A 20,207-nucleotide genomic window follows, 5' to 3' on the forward strand; every position below is an offset into this window, starting at 1 on the left:
TATGACGCAATAAAAGTGCTCCAAAACCCGACATCTATATCCCATAATGCAACGCGCCGAAACGAGACAAACCGTATGCACGAACAACCGAAGTCCCGTTTTGTCATTTTAAGACCCTGGGAGGCGTTGGCACTTTTCTCATACTTAAAAACATCAACGACGATTTAGTTAATTCTCTGGGAACATTAAATCATAATTTTAAATGTATGTAGTGTATCCTCCGATACAAAAGGTGGCAGCAAACCCAAGACACTCAGGTCTAAAGTTGACCATAAAATTCTAAATCTAGGTAAACTTCATAGACATGAGTAAAAGTCCGGTGCAAACAGCTGGTAGAAATTTTGTAAAGCTGTGGTATGGAAAATGGTATTTAATTAACTGAAATATTTAGAAGAACAATATTTTTGTATGGGCACATTGTAGATCATGCAATCGGTAAATCTTGTTTCAAGTAGTGTCACGTTTATTATAGGTTACGTACTCACGTTGTACTATTTTATGAGAAGTCAGGAAAACAACTGTAGGAGTGTATGTATCTCACACGAAATGCAGCCAACATTATGCCAGACATAGGTACATTGCCACTAGCCATTGATATAAGAATCATGACTCAAGAGAAAACAGCAGAACACATGAACAATATCTAATATGACTACTGAATTTCACGATGAAAAAAGAAAACAATGCAAATTTAAGAATTAGGAAGTAGTTTGCTGAACAAATGAAGTCCTACAGGTCGTACTCCAGTCCGGTAGGGGGCAGCATACCCAACAAATAACACGAGTTACGAGACTCTTTTAAAGATGGATTCCTGAACAGAACACATGTATACTTTGTATTTTTTGTATAATTGAATTTTGAATCGGTGTAGTAACATACGAAGAAGGCGGATAACCACGCGTGGTAAAAGATGAAAGTGAAGGTCCTGTGCCGAAACCCGGATGATTATGTCCGCGAAACGACCAAAGACGTGCAGCGTGGTGGGTCTCCGGTTACAGAGGAATTCCTGCTCTTCTTACATCATTTACACACCTTCTTAGGTTGTGGTTTATACCGACAGCCAAAACCGTTTTATCAGATGTTATCTACTATTGCTTAACACAATAAGAATACCTCAAACCTTACCATACACGTATATTTCAAAATCTTTAACACACGAGTGTCATGTTAAAATGTTAATTCTCGTGTGTATGGGGTCTTATCTGTAGTGAATGATACATTTATCTATTTGTGTTGTTAAAAAGCTACATTTCTTCGTCCGAAGTGATTGATTATGGTAACAGTAATCAAAACGATTTCTAACAACGTTGTGTTTTAGTTCCCAGGAATTATGAACCGTCACTGCACCCTTTCGAAGTGCCGAGGGAGTACACACGGGCTCTGAACGCCACCAAGCTAGAGCGCGTGTTCGCCAAACCCTTCGTGGCCTCCCTGGATGGCCACAGGGATGGGGTCAACTGCATGGCCAAGCACCCCAGCAGCCTGTCCACGCTCCTCTCTGGATCCTGCGATGGCGAGGTACCTGGCAGCCGGCCCCTTACACCAGCAAAGCAGGGTGGCTGACGTCAGTCAGCAGGCCGAGTGACATTTTAAATCTGAGACAAATCTGCCAGCACATTTACAGGAATGTAAGGGTTTTATTAGCTTATAAATAGTCTGTAGGGTTTGCAACCTACCCCAACACTTTTGATGTATCTACTTTTAGGTCTATAATGGAGTAATATAGATTTTCTGTAAGATTTCTTGCGTGAGAGTTGGCAACCCTGGCGAAGAAATAAATAAACCTCTCTGCAGATGATACATTTCAGGAGGCTCTTCCTTCTACAGTATTTTTGATTAAGTGTTATTTCGATGGAAATTGTATTGAAAAGATGTGTCAGTTAAGGGTTTAAACAGTGAATGTCATTTAAGTTCAGCAATTTTATCTTGAACTTGCACCAGAGAAGCAGTTGTCCTTTTGTCTGTATCTGACAAGGTTTAATAACAATGCGCATGATTTTAGCCTTGATTGTCGTAAAGACTTGATTATTCTTCAGTAAGCTGTTAAGGTCGGCATTTTGTTTTCTCATCCACCTGACGAGGGGTCTCTGTGCCACAGGTCAAAGTGTGGAACCTGCCAACACGCAAGTGTGTGCGAACGCTACAGGCACACGAGGGCTTTGTGCGGGGGATGTGCGTCCGCTTCTGTGGGGCGTCTTTCTTCACGGTGAGCGCCCCCTTCTGGCCACCTGCGGCTGTGGGTGACATAGTAGTATTACACACACGTGAGTGGTTCCTAACTCTGCCAGTTTATAGGTGGGTGATGATAGGACCGTCAAGCAGTGGAAGATGGACACCCCTGGATACGGAGAGGAAGAGGAGCCTTTGAACACCATCCTGGGAAAGGTAGGCTGTTACAGCATCTCGTAAGGCACAGCCAAGATTCATTGGGAAAAGAGTCTGCGAAATGAATTAATATAGTAAATCTGCGGAAATAAAAGAACATACCGGAGAAACTTGACACACTGGCACCTTGCAAGCTTTATAGTGACATTCATATTATCAGGCTGAAGTGACTCTGACTTCTTTGCCTTAACACGGATCTGATGTTTTTAGGGCTGTGTGTGCACAGAAATCCGATCATTTCAAATCAGATTTGAGTCACTGTCAAATGTGGTCCTAGATTGAAGTCATATCTGATTTGTGGCTATGAGATGGGAATGTGGGCCTTCATGCATGCGCCGAGCACTTTTTGCTGTTGGTTGCACAGATGACTCGTGCAAAAACATATCAATGCATATATGCAGGCTGTTTTGGAAGAGCGATGTGCTGACATTGCGGTTAGGTACAGGTCATTAGCGCTGTAATGTGAATGTAGCTTGTGTTGCACTCCTCAGACGGTGTTAACCGGCATCGACCACCACCAGAAGGAAAGTGTGTTTGCTACCTGCGGCCAGCAGGTGGACATCTGGGATGAGCAGAGGAGCAGCCCCATCCGCACCTTCACCTGGGGGGTGGACAGCTTCAGCTGCGTCCGCTTTAACCCTGTGGAGGTCTGTCTCTGGTCGGGGGAGGCTGGCGCTACGTATTTCTTGCATCTGAATCCGCAGGTCCACTTACACTGGCATGTAATGAAATGTCAGTGATGCTGTGAGCTGCGCGGTGGTTCAGTAGGTAGACATGCTGCTTTGCGCCTCCAGGGTTGTAGGTTTGAATCCCAGCTCTGCTCTGTATGTGATGTGTGTATGGTTTACCCAAATTGTTTGGGTTTTCTCTGCTTTCTTTCTACAGCCCAGTCAAATCCCAGCTAACTGGCACTTCTAAATTGCCCATAGGTTAGGGCAGCGTTTCTCACTGCAGTCCATGTTTTTGCTCCCTCCCAGCTTCCAAAAAAACATGGACTGTCTGGAGGTCCTTGAAGACTCGGTTGGGAATCGCTGGGTCAGGGCTGTGTGTGCATGTATATGCTCTGCTGTTGACTGGCCTGTGGTGTACCTGAGATGTTCTGGGCAGGACAGGGCCTAGAGCCTAAGCATCTAAGAAGGTGGCTGACTGCCATGTCAGGAGATTCAGCCTGACCCACCTCTGATCGCTGCCGTGTCGTGCTGCATCTCGTTCCATCTGATACTGGTGCCTGATCACAGCTGTCCTTACACAGACCGAGCTCCTGGCCAGCTGTGCTTCAGACCGCAGCATTGTGCTCTACGACATGAGGGAGGCCAACCCCCTGAAGAAGGTGGGCCCCTGTCACCTGTCACACTACACGCGGGGAGGTGCGTGTCCCCGTCGTGATGATGGCGTGTTCATTTCTAATTTTAATTGTCCCCTCAGGTGATTATGAGTCTGCGGAGTAACACACTGTGCTGGAATCCCATGGAGGCATACTACTTCACCTGTTCAAATGAAGATTATAAGTAAGTGGGCAGTTTGTTTTGCAGTTCAGGATACAGTGTTTTTTGTGCTCAAACTTTTACTTCTCTTGTTTGGTGCCTATTTTGACGTTGGTGTCAGGACTGCATGGAGCTGCAGTGTTATTAGCGTTTTACTTTGTTTTACCCTCTTGACTGAGCAGTTAAGTTAGTCTGGGTTCTGTGTGTAGCTAGGGCTGCTCGATTATGGCAAAAATCATAATCATAATCATGATTATTTTGGTCATAATTGATCACGATTAACACAATTACTCAATGACTGGAACGGTCATCCATTTATTGAACTTCTGAAAAACACTTGTCTTTAACAGTGGATTTCCTTGAACTCTTAATATAATTAAACTGAGAAACAAATAAAAAGAGGCTGGAAGGGGGGGGGGCACTGGATTTATAACACAAGAAAAAAACAGGGGCATCATTGTGAAATGAAATGCGGCACAATAATCGTTTTATTTCAATTATTTTGTTTAGATGATGCTTGGAAGCCAAAATCGTAATTGAAATTAAAATTCGATACATTGCCCTGCCCTACGTGCAGCTGGCGGCGGGCGTTACTGCGGCCTTCCCACATCGTCTCGGAGCCGCGTCACTGAGGCCTGTTTGACCAGTGAGCGTGACAGTGGCTGAAGTCGTGGTTCATTCCGGAAGGCTTCGCTGCTGGCCCTTTAAGAGAGTCCCATCTTCCTATTGTCTCCCCAATGTTGCGTAGCCTGTACACGTTCGACATGCGGCGGCTGGACACCCCCGTGATGGTTCACAAAGACCACGTCTCCGCTGTGCTGGACCTGGACTACTCGCCGACGGGGAGGGAGTTTGTGACGGCCAGCTTCGACAAGACCATCCGGATATTCCCTAAAAACGTGGGCCACAGCAGGTGAGTGTGGCCCTGCCCCGCCTGGCCCTGCCCCGCCTGGCCCTGCCCCGCCTGGCCCTGCCCCGCCTGGCCCTGCCCCGCCTGGCCCTGCCCCGCCTGGCCCTGCCCCGCCTGGCCCCGCCCCGCCTGGCCCCGCCCCGCCTGGCTCCGCCCTGCCCTGCCTGGCCCCGCCCCACCTGGCTCCGCCCCACCCTGCCTGGCCCCGCCCCGCCTGGCCCCGCCCCATCCCGCCCACATGTTGCTCTCCTGACACTCCTGTCCTCTGGTTCAAAAGGCCCGGTCACTGGACCGTGAGCAATCGATGCCATGCCAGAAGCACCCCTTGTTGCGGAGGTCTTCATAGTGATCCGGGTTGATTAATAGCGGCCCGCCCTATTGAATAATGCAGCTCTTTGGAGGGGTTGGGGGTGGAGGTAACATGCACATGAGCTATAACTCTTATGATACAAGACCAGATAAGAATGATCTGATGTTGCCCCCCCCACAGTAATTACTGGTAATTGTAGCTACCCACCAGTAAGCTCGTTTAATGTTTTGCCTTAAACTGTTCACTCTGGTCATTTCGCTTTGCTGCAGTCTGAGCTATGGGTGCCTTGTTCAGTTCCGGTCGCTCCGTATTCTTCTGGTTAATACTTGATGATGATGATGATGATGAACCACAGCGCGATGAGATGCCATCTTCTGTTTCAGCGGTTAAGGAAGAGCAATGAGCTAACGACGCGCTGATGAAGGGATGAGTGTTTGACGGGTCGTTCTCGCCGGTCGCTGCGTGGCTGCCGCAGTGTGCGAGGGCTTGGTGTTTGGGTGCAGACAGCTGACGGAAACGCTGAGGAGGGGGAAACGGAGTAGATTGATCTTGGGCACATTTTCTGGGTTTTATCTGGGCATGAGAGGAGTTTGCGAAGCCATGGTGTGCGAGCATGTAGCAGTTTGCTGTTTGGCACCCAGTGGAGTCCAGCTATAATGCCTATTAGTAGGAGTGATATCGATCCGTGTCTTCATGAAGTGGGGGGGGCGGGGGGGGATGACGACCCTGGTTAACTGGGCGTCGATTTTGATGCATAATATTTCCCAGTTTGCTTAGCAGCTAGTGTGTCCAGTCAGCATCCTTAGCGGCTGCGATGGGGGTTAAATGTCGATTATAATGTTATTGCTGATATGATTTATGAGGTCTGGAGTAGGGGTGGGGGAAGAGACCTAAAGAATGAAATGAGGGTCTTTGAATTGGGGGCGGGGGGGGTTGAGCAGATAGGTGATAGAATGGTTATCTTGGGAGGTCAGGAGGGTTTTGCTCCTGCAATTTTAAATTTGCAACTTTCTGATAGGTAGTAGAATAAAGTAAACTGGGGGGCGAAATACTGCAAATGCAAGGAACGGTTTGGGTTTGCCGAATGTGGGTGTTTGGGAACTAATCATGAGCCTGGAGAAGGGAGTTCTCGTGGCAATGTCACCCTTCATGGGGGAACGTAGAAGAGGTATGAAAGAGTGAGTGTGAATTCCAGGGGGGGGTTTAAAATGGAAAGTGAAGCTGCCATGCTCTTGTAGCCCCTGTTAAATCTGATTATTCATTTGCGTTTATCTGCCCCCCCCCCCCTCCCGCAGAGAGGTGTACCACACCAAGCGTATGCAGCACGTCATCTGCGTTAGGTGGTCGCTGGACAGCAGGTACATCATGACCGGCTCGGACGAGATGAACATCCGCCTGTGGAAGGCCAATGCGTCGGAGAAGCTGGGGGTGGTGAGTCCTGAGCCGCCCACGGCCTCTGCCAGCCTCGGCCTCTGCCAGCCTCGGCCTCTGCCAGCCTCGGCCTCTGCCAGCCTCGTTAACAGAACATTACTTAGTGTTTTGCTGTGCTGTTACATTCCAAAGGAAAATAACTATGACATGTAGTCTAATGGTTCGGGATGCGTACTTGTGATTGAAAGGTTACTGGTTCGAATCCCCGTCCAGCCAGGTACCGCCCACAAGCAGTGCTCCCTGGGAGCTGAATTAGCTGCCCCCTGTCATGTGACTGCGGGGGGGAAGCAAACTTGTGGCACGTAAAATCCCGACCCGAGATTTATCTGAAAGCTCTGTCCTTAATGGATCAGACAATGCCCCCCTGCTTATCAGCAGTTTTAAGCCACCAATCACTTAAATCACTTAAATCAGTTGATGCTTTTCTAGCTGCATGCTTCACCATCTTGGGTATTTTAATTAAAGAAACGCTGAATCAAGTCTCTTCCAGTCTTGTGCTGCGTTCAGAAGTTACATCCGTCCCTCTGGCTGATTATGCTTCCTTTGGTTTTATGACTGTCTGCTAAATGTATGGATGCAGTTGTCGCTGAAGACTTCTGTGCCTGTTGAACACAGAATCGGGGTTGACCTGTCTGTCATGAAAAACTGGGCTGATTTAGCTGTGTTTCTACTACTTTTGTGCACTTCAGAGTGAAATTGCAAATAGGGTGCGTTTCCATGAATAGTAGTCGTGAAAGTCATCCCACAAATTTGTCTGCTTCAGCATGGAACGGACTTTCCACAAACTGATGGTTCTAGAAGGACCAGTTGTCATGCCATGGTGTAACGCGAGAATGAAACCACAACACAAATGTTCAATATGCACCCAAACAGAATCCGCTGGCCCGGGTGCAGCCTGTTGAGCTCTCATTGCGTTACTAATGTTGCAAAATTCATTTTGCGTTTCACATTTAACACTATAACACATGTGGATCACAATTGTGCTGTATATTTTGGAAGCATTTCGTATAGCACCTTAATCGTGCGTGTCACATGACTACTTGATCAAATCATGATCGTAATCACAGCTGCAGTAAAAGCTAGGCTGGTTTCATTGGTTAAAAATGGATAACAATCCTGAGATTGCAGAGCACCTGGGCACGATCAAGCCAGCAGTGTGGCTACATTTTGGTTATCCAGTGGAGTGTAGTATGTTTTTGTTTACGTAGTTATGTGACGTTAGTGTAATCTAACGTTATTCTTTTACCAGTCAATGAAACCCAGATTTTTTCCCCCCTTTGTTAAGGGTTGAGCTGTGGCTCAGATATCGAGGTCTGGACTGAACTGTGGATCTGGGACGTTGTTGCACCCTTGCGTGTCACGCAGTGTCATAACTCTCCTAATCCAGAAATTCTGTTTCCATGGCACTTTTGCGAAATTCTTTCTTTTCCATTTGCCACAAAAACCACCTCAAGCAATACTTCGAAACTTTTTTTGGTGATATTTGAGGTTTCATTTTCACAAACAATATCTGTTAGCATCTACAAAATGCACGTAATCTTGGAGGATGGAGACCCCATTGCTGAGGCGGTCAGTGGGGAGTGACTTCATCTCGGAGCATTTTGTATTTCGATTGATACCTGCCCAGGGTTCCTGGCGGTGGTGCTCGTTCCACAAAGATGTAGCTCCTCGTTGTTCTGCTGCTGTGAGCTGTGAAGGTCTTTCTGCTTCATTCCCTCAGCATCAGGTTCCTCACCCACCTGTTTAAAAAAAAAAAAATGTTGTAGGTAAACGTTGAAATTCCTTAAATGATGAGGTTTGCTGGCACCGTTCGCAGGGGTTGGCAGCATTTATTCCCCCCGCCCCCCCGATGTAAAATGAATTCGAGGAAAATCGCTGCATTTAATTAGGATGAAAGCCCTTTAGGAATGCTGTCGTGGGGACGGCATCCCGCCACGTGCTCCAGCGGGGACCGTGGATTTATGAGGAATGGCGATGCGGCTGACGGCCGTCCGCTCCCGTGCCAGCTCCGCTCAGGAGGTCCCGGCGTCCGCCGCAGAAACGTGTCCCGCCGCCCAGCCAAATTATCACAGCCGTTTGTTATGAGCACGACCTTAAATCCGTGGGATGCTCCTGCTTTTTTGCCAAGTTACGAGATTGTATCTTTGCAATGAATCCTCCTCCCTCGTATATCAGCTTTATTTTACATGCATGTTTGTATACATAAATCTTTGCACGTGGGTGTAACGGTGCCCCACGTTATATATGACATCATGCCAGGACTTTCTCCTATACTTCATGTATCAACCCTCCCCCATGAAAATGTTTTTTTTTTTTTTTTCCCCTTGTATAATTAATCGGTATTTCAGTTGCCTCATAAATCATTAGAGAGAGTTAATTACCACATCAGAGTGGCATGTCCATGCAAATTGTGATTGACCTGCGCTCACCTACTGGAATAGAACAAGTTTCCAAACTCTGAGGCTACTGGTTAGTTTTTACTGCTTTTCCCAGCTTATCCCTGCCTTTACGCCCCCTGTTCCCAGCCAGTAAGAAGGCAGCGTGTGCCTTTGTGCCTCGGCACCCGTGGTCAGAAGTTCAGCAATTCAGATGCTATGTTAGTTGCCCATTGCTGAGCCCATGAACAGGCCTCTTAACCCCAATTGCTCCTGCTAGTGACTGATGATACTTCATGTCGCTTTGGGTAACAGCATCAACTAAATACATAAAGTGCTTAGAGGGCAACCCAAAATGGTGGGGAGGATCATCCGCTGACGGGCTGCGCGGGCAAAGGGAGCAGCTTCATGCGCCCTGAGCGGAGAGCCGCAGCCCTGGCATCTTAGCTGGCTTGGACACCTTCTCAGGACGTGCCCCTGTATCCTCCGTTTGCTTTCTTGAAGCCGACACTTGTGCCGTTTCATCCTTCTCCATAACCTGACCCGTTAGTGAAAAGGCTGCGTTCTCCGTTTTCGCCTCCACTCTTTCTTCAAATTCATTCTTCTAGGAGGAGGTGAAGAGCTGTGTCGATTTATGACAGAATGTCGGTTGACTTTTGTTGGATTAACTCAAATGATAAACATATAGTTTGTTTAGACAAGTTTGTCTTTAATGGATGGGAAACGCGGTATATGCAGTAGCTGAATTTTGGAGGAAAAGCCTGATAAGAAATGAGTGTGTCCAATAAATGTTACTCCCTGCTGGTCCCCATCTCTGTCTTCTGAGGTGCTCGTACTGATAACCACCACAGAAACCAGTCTGCCAGTCTAAATCCAGCACTATAGTTTTCTGCTTAATGGGCACTAATGCGGGACGTTTGCTGCATGCTGTAGCCCTTCCTTAAGTGACTGGGATGGCATTTTAAACCTCTGTGTGCCCCCCCCCCCCCTCCCCAGCTGACCCCCAGGGAAAAAACCGCCCAAAACTACAACCAGAAGCTGAAGAGCAAGTTCCAGCACCACCCACAGATCCGCCGAATCGCCCGCCACCGGCACCTGCCCAAAGGCTTGTTCCTTCAGCGGAAGGAGCTGCAGGTCATGGAGGCAGCCCGCCGTAGGAAGTGAGTGCCGCCCCCCACGCACGCTCCCTTCCATACCTGGCTGCGGTAACGTTAAGCGGTAACGTTGCCCTTGGCCTCCTCCCTGGCGTGGCAGCCTCAGCACCGGAGGGTAGCATTTTGGCGGAGCACCGCCCTGCCCCAGGGGTCAGCTTGGCCCCCGTGCTTTTGCGACTCTCCATCACCCCCTGCTGCCCTCTCTCCAGCCCTGACGGGCGTTTCCAGCCAGGTAGGGAATAACGGAAGGGCTCTGCTGTGGCTTGGCTTTTCCGCAAAGCACACACATTCCCTTCTGACGTTTCGCTTGGGCCTGCTGGGGCCGCTGCCACAGATGGCCGCCGGCTCACCTGGGAACGGAGATCCTGTTACGCCAGCTGCTGAAGGGGTCTGTTCCCCTGCCAGCGGAATGCCGCTGACCCACTCCCTCCTCAGTCAGGCGGCGCTGAAGGAGCTTCGGAATGTTCTAGTGCTATTAAGTCAGCTGTTATGCGTATCGTGTTAGCATTTTTTGGAGATTTCCAAGCCGCTTTAGCATTGCGTGATCGATGCTGGCGTGTAGCAGCACTGCACGGTGGCCCGGTCCTGTCTGCATTCTCAGGTGCTGATGAGTTAGGCTCCATCTGCTCCCCGTCGGTGCATCTGCGATCAGCTCGAGGCTGGCGGGCTCACCTAGTGTTTGGGGGGGTGGGGGTGGGGGGGGGCATGTTGGGTGGAGTCCCTGTCGAGATGCTGGCCTGTTCATAGCTAAATGGGATTGACAGAGTCTGTTTTTCTTCTTCCAGGGAGAGGAACGTGAAGAAGCACAGCAAACCAGGCTCCATCCCCACTGTGGCTGAGAAGGAGAAGCATATTGTTGCTGTGGTCAAGTAGAAACCCCCCATAACCCTCCCCCTCCCCCCCCCAGGCGTACCCCCATGGAGATGGACAGCAGCCACTGGTTTGTGTAGTGTACATTTTCCTCTCCAGACTATTTCTGCGAGGATTCCCAGCCCCCCCCCTCCCCCACACCACCACAGTGTACAGAATTTGGAAGAATTCCTGTTTTCCTTTTCACCAGCTACTAAAGGTTTGCGGAATTCTGTGTTCCCTTACTTCTGTAAGGGCTCTTTTGACTCTCTTTTGCTCTCTCATTGGAGGTTGCGGGGGGGCGACTGGACATGTCATGAAACAGTCAAGCTCCTCGAAAGCGCGTATAATTCATCGAAGAAACTGAACACTGACCCCAGGGGTAATGGGCATGCGGATCTCCTTGCAGGGCAACATATCGCATGCAAATGCTGTAACCCTATTCCCTCTCTCATAGCATATTGCTGACCTGTTTGTTTTTTTATTTTTAAAATCTTGTAATAAAACTTGACTATAAATGAACTCAAGACCACTATGTTTGCAGTCAGTCCTTTAAATGTCGGTGTTGGTCCAGTGGCAATGGTCATATCTGGATGGCACCTGCATTTTTTTTACCTCTACATTTTCGGTGTCTCTGTCAGCCCATGTCCCAGACTGGAAATGGTCTGACGTCCTGCATTTCCCCCACAGTTCTCTCTCTCCACTTCTCAGGTTGATTACCAGCTTAGTTCATCCTTCCTAGTCCCTGACTTCTTACCCATTATGCATCCAAATTTCTCTTTTTCTTTTGAACTCATTATTAAATTGGTTGCCAAGGCAAACACTTGTCTCGTCAGGTGAAGAGAGACGTGAACGCCAGATGTTGGGGGCGAGTATAAGTGGTCGCCATATCAGGAAAAACGAGACAGGCTTGTTTTGCGCTTTATATGGCTTTGAGCTGCGTCTCGTCGGCTTCATGTTTGTTTTTCCTTAACCTCTTATTACCCTTTTAAACCTGGCCTTCTAATAATCATGGGTTTGCTGATAGTCATCCGAACTTTGCGCATATGATAACTTTTAAACAAGGAGCGTGCACTTTAATCCGCGAGGAGGAACAGGGTTATTAAAATGCAACGACAAAAGCGTTATTATCCTTACGGTTTAACACTCAGTTGACTGGGGGCTTCATAAATAATTAAAAATCCAGAAACTCGATCGTGAGCTTCTTTGTATCTCATTATACTGAACGCAAGCCGGATCAGGAGCGATAAGTACGCGGACATGTGGCCGAAACTAGCCGATGGCCGGAGATCGTGGGAAAAGCTATATATGTTAGTTTGAAGCGTCACATTTATAATGTTTTACAATATACCCGACGTATAAAAAATAAGTAGTAACAAGAACAGGCGTATTAAATCCGGTTGCTGTGTGGTTATTAAATACATTTCCTCTTCTGGTTTTTGTTTAAGTACGTCACCCTGGAATAAATTAAAATATTTATCCACATAACCTAGAATTAGCAAGTCCACACCAAGGCTGCAGTCATCCAGTCCACGTTTTGGAGGCGATTCCCCTTCGCGCTGTCAATGGGCGACCATCGGGTCTCCCTTCCGCTACCCTCCCCGGGATCCGCTCATCTCTGTTCTACGTAGATGCATCGCTCCGCCCCCCTCTATTTGGATTTTTTTTCATTGCATCCATTTTTGTGCATTTAAGAAACCTCCAAGAATCAACAACCTGGAGGAGACCGTGAAAGAGGGTGAGGAGGAGGAAGGACGAGGAAAACAACTGAAAAAAAGGAAAAAGACGCCCCCTCGATTCAAGATGCGAATAACATCTTTCTAGAAGATGACAGCAATGGGTTAGACGGGATTTAACATGATTGCAAAATAAAAAAAAAAGGCAAGAGCTTGTTATATTCGTGTACAGTTGCACCAGTGGACGCAGTGAGAAGTGTGTTTGGGATACTTTCGGGATGAATTATACTCTGATAACGCGGAAGGGCTTTTCTGTCACCTTCTCCACGTACAGGAATTGTTTTTAAAAGCAATTGTATGAATCCGAGAGTACAGCTGTCGCTCGGTTATCATCTTCAACGTGACCGATGGTTACCTTCTATATGTCTCCTTCTGGTCAACGCTAAAGATGCCTTCGCTTTTGCAAATTACACAGTTTGCGCTTTATTTGCTATGCCATTCGAAGTAAAGCGTGTGCTTATTTTTCATATTTCTGTTACCGGCGATCTATTTCATTCCCTGAGAAATGTCAAGCGTACATGACCTCGTGTTCAAAAGTCCCCTCTAAGTTGCCTTTTTAGTGCTTGGTTGTGTTTTTGACATCCACGGATGTATTCGCGCATGCATGCATGAGGACATGTGTGTCACTGTACGTCTATGCTATACGCAAACTAAGTTAATTGTTGTAAACATGTTTCCTGGCACAGGGGTCTTTGAAATCCTGTATCCGGCCACTGGCTATGAAAATGTGGCAGAATGATACATTTCGCCTTTTTTGCATCACATTTTCCCACCCGCAAACCGAGCCTGTCATATTGCTGGTTGTTGATTTTTTTAGCAATTGTATCGAAAGATGTCTGCTCCACTCGGGCCCCGGGGCGGCCCCGCCGCTCGTCCTGCGGCTGCAGAGCTGACCGAGATGCCGGATCTAAGCCATCTAACCGAGGAGGAGCGAAAGATCATCCTTAGCGTAATGGACCGGCAGAAGAAAGAAGAGGAGAAGGAACAGTCCATGCTAAAGTAAGACATTTCATAACCTTATGCTTTTATTTTAAACGGGAGCGGGTAAGGGGCCAGGAGCATGTTAGTTTGTGGCATGCTGAGACTGAATGCTCGGTTACCTGCGCGTAATGCATCGGTAGTTTGTGGAAATGCCGGTGCCGGATCATTGAATCAGACTTTTACTATTACTCTGGATTTCGTTTCTTGGGATGAATATGAGCTATCTGTGTCCATCTCTGTCTCGTAAAGTCCACTAATGCTTCATCTGTGTATGTTTAGATTTATGCTAGTTTGTGTTTAGTGAAAATAATAAGTGAAAACTGTCTTGAAATAATATGGACAGGGATGCTGATCCAGGCGCCATTTATTGTGTCGACGGACTGTCATTTGATTTCGTGACGTGTTTGTGCCATCATCGTGCTGTCATATTTAACGGACATATGTGTTAGTTAATATCACAGGCCTCCTTCTCACTGTTAGGTTTGGGTTGGTTTAATAGTGGCCGCCATCTTCAGTTAAAACCGACGCGAGATTTCGGTTTCTCAAATATTGAATGCTGCGAAGCGGCACGGCTCGGTCCGGCTGACACGATGCATGAGGCCGGGTGCAATAATCGGCTGTGTTTTCCCTGGCTATGCTGCTTCCCTGCTCCGGGGAGCCGCTTTTCAGCACCGCGGCGCTGTTCGCTGCCGTGTGGCGCGGAGTCGCGCTGTCGTGAACGCGCGTCACCGCACGCTGCTGAGATCCGCGCTCCCTGGCAGGAGCGGCTGCCTGGTGTCATGCACACATTCTGTGTGTCCTGTCATCTAAAACCCATGCCGAGATGTATTTAAAATGTTTTATCGATGAGGTTGTGTATTATTATTATTTCATACTACTTCTAGGTGTAACATTATAAAGAAACCTTCGGAATATTATATTATTAAAGTTAAATACGTTTCACATTAGACATTAACGTTTTTGAGAAAGTTTTAGGAGTTAGTGTGGAAACACCATTCCCGGATATTTGAATCAGACTTTTACTAACACTTATCTACTCTACCACGGCTGTTTGTTAGATTATTGTAATGCTTTTTATGAGGTTGGAGTCAACGAGCAGTTTGTATAAAATGTGTATTTTGGTAGGCTGTATTGGACTATGTTATATGTCTTTGTCTAGAAAATGGATATACAGTACTATGCGAAAGTCACAGAAAGTGGTATTTCTATTATCTTCATCTTGATGTAAAACTACGATATTATGTCGGTCAAAGCGTGACAGCTTAGTCATTTCAAAAACTCCCTTAAAATCACCACAGCACTTGCAGCGACCTCTCAAAACACCCATGTATTTTTCTGACTCGATCACTACCCCACATTGTTTGGCTAATTAACATCCCATTGAGTTATGTAATAAATCAAGTTAATAAATTAACTGGGCTGGTGTAGAAATTTTATGAATACGTAGAATGGCTGAGGTGCCCGTAAGGAGAGGTGTGGGAACTGTTCATCTAGCCATAAAACTACACATATGAGTTCTTTTTGGAAAACAGACGGAATTCTTGTTTATTTTTATTGAGATACTTTTAATTTGCATATGTTATAATGTTAAATTGTTTTTGTCTGTGCAAATACACAATTACTATCAATATAAATAGCTGTAAACATTTTCTTTGACTGCCAAAGACTTTTACACACACACACACACACACACACACACACACACACACACACACACACACACACACACACACACACGGTATCACATGCCTGTCCACGTGCACAGGCTGTTAATTAGGTTCGATTTTGTAGTTCGGATCTCGACCTTCCGCTTTGGGTTTCAGCAGGACTCTGTGGCATTTTTGTCCAAGTAGATTACTTATATTAGGTACTCTCTGTTCTGCAAATAGAAAGGCATTTTTAAGGGGGAAATAAAGGAATACTGAACGATAATTTTTTTCTAAAACCTAGTTTTATTTAGGTTATAACTTGCGTCATCCTACGAATCAGAATTTCTAGAAAACTTCTGAAACTTGCTTTTAGGTCTGTCACGGATTATGCTGTAATATTTCAGTTTTTGACACTTAAAACCCCTGTTTTATAAGAAATCGGACATTTCATCATTGTTTAAGTACAACAGATATTCGTCGACGTTTTCTATTTTTAGCAGGAGCTGACAAGGTGGATTAGCAGGTGGCGTTTTCGCCTCCCAGCTCAGTTTGTTGTAACCTCGGGTAGGAGTGCTGCCCCCTCCCGAGGTCCGTGTGGGGGTCCTCTGGGTATTCCGCTTCCCCTCGCGATGCAGTGACACGATGTTCAGGTGAACTGGTGACTAGGCTGCCTGAAATGCCCCCGGCACGCACGTGTGTGCGTGTGTGTGTGTGTGTGTGTGAGAGAGAGAGGCGCCCTTGGATGAACATGAATCGGCTGAACTAGTGGCCACATTAGGGGGGATAAACATCACGTGCTTGGCCCTAAGCCCGATGTTTTATATTCTCTAGATCAGCGAAGAGATTCCTGATAATAGGTAATGTGCGCACACAATTGTTCTCGCCCTTTTTCATCGTTAAGACATTGGGTGAACTGGGGGATCTCACAAAGTTAATGCGTTAAGAGCGCGTTTTATCGAGGGTTATGTGACTTCTTGGTCTGTTTGCCCCTTTCCCAGTTCGGAGCTCTTGAGTAAAACATCTTTCATTATCCTCATCCCCTACTGGAGTCTGCTCGTCGCTGATCGTTTTGCTTGGAATATAACCGATGAGAAGTCGCTGTATTATCTCGCGTCCCCAGACACCGACACTGAATGGGGGAGGCGTAGTTCTGCAGGGTTTGGACTAGGGAGCCCCCACCTTAGGGAAAGTTAAGGGACGCGTTCCCCATTTCCCAACCCTCTGTCTGGGGATCACCTCCATGCCGAGTCTCCAGAAACTAAAATGACCGTTTTGACAAATATAAGTACACAAACAAGTTGCTTCGATGTTACTTTCATTAAACAATAAACAGGTACACAGCGCTGCTGCGTTGACAAATAGCTTGGAATCAAAAGCGGATTCCAGGTAAAAATTAGTTTTAAATCAATCTCAAATTAAAAGTTTACCATAGCCATGTGTAGGCTATTTTGTGAGGAATATGCCAATATTTCTTGAATCAGAAATTGAAAAAGCGCTTTATGAAAGAAACCAAACTTATGACTATTGTTAGACAGTAGACAATTTATGTCCGTAATCCCCTGACCCTTACACCATGTCCGTTAATAAATATTTAGGCTACATTACGTTTACGTGTATTAATTTCTAAAGCACACGTATTTGTTCAAAGCGACATACAAGCGCCGAGGATGACGAAACCGAACTGATTTATTTATTACGTAATGCGCTAAGGGGTGACACGCCATTTAAAGGGTAAACTGCTCACGTGGGTCGGAAACATCGATATCTTTGGGCAGCATTAACCATTATCACCTTGTATTCGTTAGGTACATATTAGCTGTTCTGCGTTTCACTGCAAACGAAGCAGAGCAGTACCGTGGCGAGCATGACTCACTGAAGATGAAGATACCCCCCCCCCTTATTACTTTGCATGAATCATCGTCATTTTTAACCCCTCCCTCCGGGCTGAGCTGTTTGTCATGTCTCTCAAGTTCTTCGGTAAAGAGCTGCTAAGAACCAGTTCATGATTTCAAAGGATGACCAAGCTAAAAGCTTAAAGTAAATGATAGTTTAGTAGTTATTTTTTTCATACCGAAAAAAAGTTTGTATTTTGATAAATAAGAATAGATGTTTTGTTAAATGTGCCGGTCTGTGTGTATGGTTTGTGGCCACATGTACAGCGCTCTGGGCCTTAGTCTTGGCGTTATTGGCAGACTGCAGAGAAGCTAATTGGTTAACTGATGTCTAATGAGAATACCAGGGCTTCGGGAATCTTAGTGTAACCATGACAGCTGTGGGATTCTCCAGGCTGTAATCCGATACTGCAAACGGAGTGGTTAGGAGAGTCATCAACCCACTGTCGTCTCTCTTGAAGGGGCTGCAGAGGAGCCGGGAGATTGTGTAGGGGAAAGCAGGCTGTGGTTACGTTATCTGTAATTACCCAGAATCCACTGTAATTACCCAGAATCCCTACAACCTCCAGGGGAACATTCCCCACCGCACATACAAAGCTTATACAGGGTTTGGAGGCCTATGCTTTGGCTTGTACTCTTAGCGTCGGTGCTCTGCCAGCGAGAAAGCATGTAACGACCGGGACCTTTTGGCAGCAAGAACAGTTGTAACAGAAAGCAGCGACGAATGAGATTGCGCTGTGTTTCGCTGTTCTTTGGAACAGGAAGGGCAGGCAATTGGCTGAAAATGCATGATGTTATAAGACGATGCAAGATTCTCTTCGTAATTGTTAAATAAAAGAGCAAGCAGAGCACTTAGAAGACATGGAGCCATCCCGGTTAAGTTTATTGAGAAAGGTAACTCTGCCCTCGGGTAAATATTTACTGGTGTAGTGATACTGCAAGTAATTTAATAATCTTGTTTGATGCGTGGCAATATTTATGGGGGGCACTGATTTGGAGGCATAATCCCCACACGTAGTGATTCCTTCTTACTAATCAAATGCTTCTCTTTATGTACTTTGAAAACGTGTTGCTGTCTTTCAGCTTCCATTTTGCAGCTTTTTTTTTTACAAGGGTTTTCTGGAACTCTACACTCTAAGTCACGGGAGGGATTGTGGAGGAACCTGCTGAGGGAGTCGCTTCTGGGCCTGGAGTTTCTCATGTAGCTGTGCTAATTTTTATCATAGCTTCAGTTGGGGTTAAAGTGTAGACTGGGGAATTCAGGTACCCACCCACCTACCTACCTACCTACCTACCTACCTACCTACCTTCCGCTCTTCCAGTCTGGGGTCACAATAGAGGCAAATCAATGCAAATTCTATACAGAAGGCAGCTTATGAGGGTTAGCTAATTGTAATAAACCTTTCAGTTATCTCTGTGTGGCTGCAGTGTTTGCCTTTACGTGTTTAATATTTGATTTGTATGCATTGCTTTTGTTCAATTGTACCTGCCTTACTTTTGAAACTGGATAGTCAGGTTTTGCCAATCAGTTACTCAAGAGTACAACAGCAGTGTCCTAGGGTATATGGCTACCGTTGAACTGCCACGCAACCTGCTGCCCTTGTGAGTGCTACACCTTTCCCCCGAGCTTGAACCAGATATAGGCAGCTCCCCGGGCCTGGTGGGTAGCTCGTCTGTGTGACTCTATACCACACTGGGGGGGGCATGTCTCCCTGCAGCTGCTTTCCCCTTGTGGTGACTCATTAAAGCGTCCTGCTTCTGAGTGGTGAGACTCCCCATGACAGCCCTAATTACATCGTGGGCACTGTGTCATGCAGAGCTGCGCTGTGATCAGCAGCTCCCTGTTCTCAGGAAGAGGTCCCCCACACAGACACACACACACACACACACACACACACACACACACACACCCTAATCAAGGGAGCCAAAGCTGTATCTCTACGTCGACATTCCAGAAGGATTCATGGAACTACAAGGCCTAGGGGTTCAGCGCGTCAGCATCAGCACTGCGGTTCGGACCCCAAGCTTGCCCAGACCCCCTTTTGGTGACTTTAGGGCATCATCTTCAGTTATCATACACCAGTAATGCAGGAGCACAAGAACTATCTGTATCTACGCCGTGCATAATTACCCACAATGCTCTGCAGCCTTTATAGTAAATGGTGAGGTTATGGGGGAGATTTAGGTATATTTCAGTAACTGATTTTTTTTAGCATGCCACTGAACACAGTGGGAACAGAAGTCCAGCCAATTGTAATACAGTCAGACTGAAGGTTTCTCACTGGTGTTTTCTCAAAGCAAACCGTTACCTGGTCTGTACCTGCCAGTTTACCTGTGAACTCGACCTAGCTGCACTTATGCTTAGTTGACTCCCTGGCCGCAGTGTGCTATTTGCTCTCAGTACCTTGCTTTGGACCGAAGTGTTTGCTCAGTATGTTAAATATAAATGCATAGACATACATGCAGAGAGGGGAGTCCTGTCTCTCATTCGAGGAACTGGGAAATTAATTGGTCCCACTTGTACAATGTAACTGAACAGCAATGAAACTCGACTCGTCAGTCGGGTGTAATTAGACAATGTGTGAAATTCATTTTATGGAGAAATGTAAGGCAGATTACTGAATTACTACGTATTTACAATGCATAAGTAGGCAATTAGAAGATCTCTGAGATAGCGATCCAGACGGCCATGTTTTTAATAAGATATAATTTCTGACATAATGAAAATCAAAAGACAGTGATTGTTTCACTCAAGCGCGTTAAATGTTTGATGTTGTCCCAAATAAACATGGGGAATTACACAGTGTTGCAATCTGAAAAGATATAGCCTAGTGGTAATGTGTGAGGCAGCAGATCCTGACAGGACCTGTGATTAGTATGGCGAAGGGAAGTAGTGCCTATATTTAGCTCAGGTGGCGTGTATTGCCTGTTCAGCATGATGCAGCTGGGGGCCTTTCCAGCCTGGCCTGGTGCTGGGGGACATTGGGGCTCCCAGGAACAATGGGGGCCTTTCCAGCCTGGCCTGGTGCTGGGGGACATTGGGGCTCCCAG

The 20,207-nt window shown here is 46.6% G+C and overlaps 2 protein-coding genes across 2 annotated transcripts in view; both read left to right on the forward strand.

Moving 5' to 3' along the window:
• Positions 1-292: 292 nt before the first annotated feature.
• On the forward strand, positions 293-11,425 carry dcaf13 (ddb1 and cul4 associated factor 13). The gene is made up of 11 exons (XM_049026477.1): positions 293-980; positions 1,319-1,518; positions 2,099-2,206; positions 2,296-2,385; positions 2,877-3,032; positions 3,638-3,715; positions 3,811-3,893; positions 4,618-4,782; positions 6,385-6,520; positions 9,892-10,055; positions 10,835-11,425. The coding sequence occupies exons 1-11, from the start codon at positions 911-913 to the stop codon at positions 10,920-10,922; spliced, it is 1,338 nt and encodes a 445-aa protein (XP_048882434.1). The 5' UTR covers positions 293-910; the 3' UTR covers positions 10,923-11,425.
• Positions 11,426-13,434: 2,009 nt separating this feature from the next.
• LOC125748858 (regulating synaptic membrane exocytosis protein 2-like) overlaps positions 13,435-20,207 on the forward strand; it is a 44,622-nt gene continuing 37,849 nt past the window's right edge. Inside the window, exon 1 of the mRNA XM_049025516.1 lies at positions 13,435-13,633. Within this exon, the coding sequence (XP_048881473.1) occupies positions 13,467-13,633 (167 nt within the window). The 5' untranslated portion in view covers positions 13,435-13,466. The remainder of the gene's footprint in view (positions 13,634-20,207) is intronic.

This window comes from Brienomyrus brachyistius, chromosome 9 (genome assembly GCF_023856365.1).
Source record: "Brienomyrus brachyistius isolate T26 chromosome 9, BBRACH_0.4, whole genome shotgun sequence".
Lineage (NCBI taxonomy): Eukaryota > Metazoa > Chordata > Actinopteri > Osteoglossiformes > Mormyridae > Brienomyrus > Brienomyrus brachyistius.

Bases quoted from the DNA above. Each gene is read 5' to 3' on its own strand.
- dcaf13 (XM_049026477.1), top strand. From the start codon at position 911: ATGAAAGTGAAGGTCCTGTGCCGAAACCCGGATGATTATGTCCGCGAA. The intron at 4,783-6,384 runs GTGAGTGTGGCC...CCCCTCCCGCAG, and splicing joins AAAAACGTGGGCCACAGCAG to AGAGGTGTACCACACCAAGC. The intron at 10,056-10,834 runs GTGAGTGCCGCC...TTCTTCTTCCAG, and splicing joins GAGGCAGCCCGCCGTAGGAA to GGAGAGGAACGTGAAGAAGC.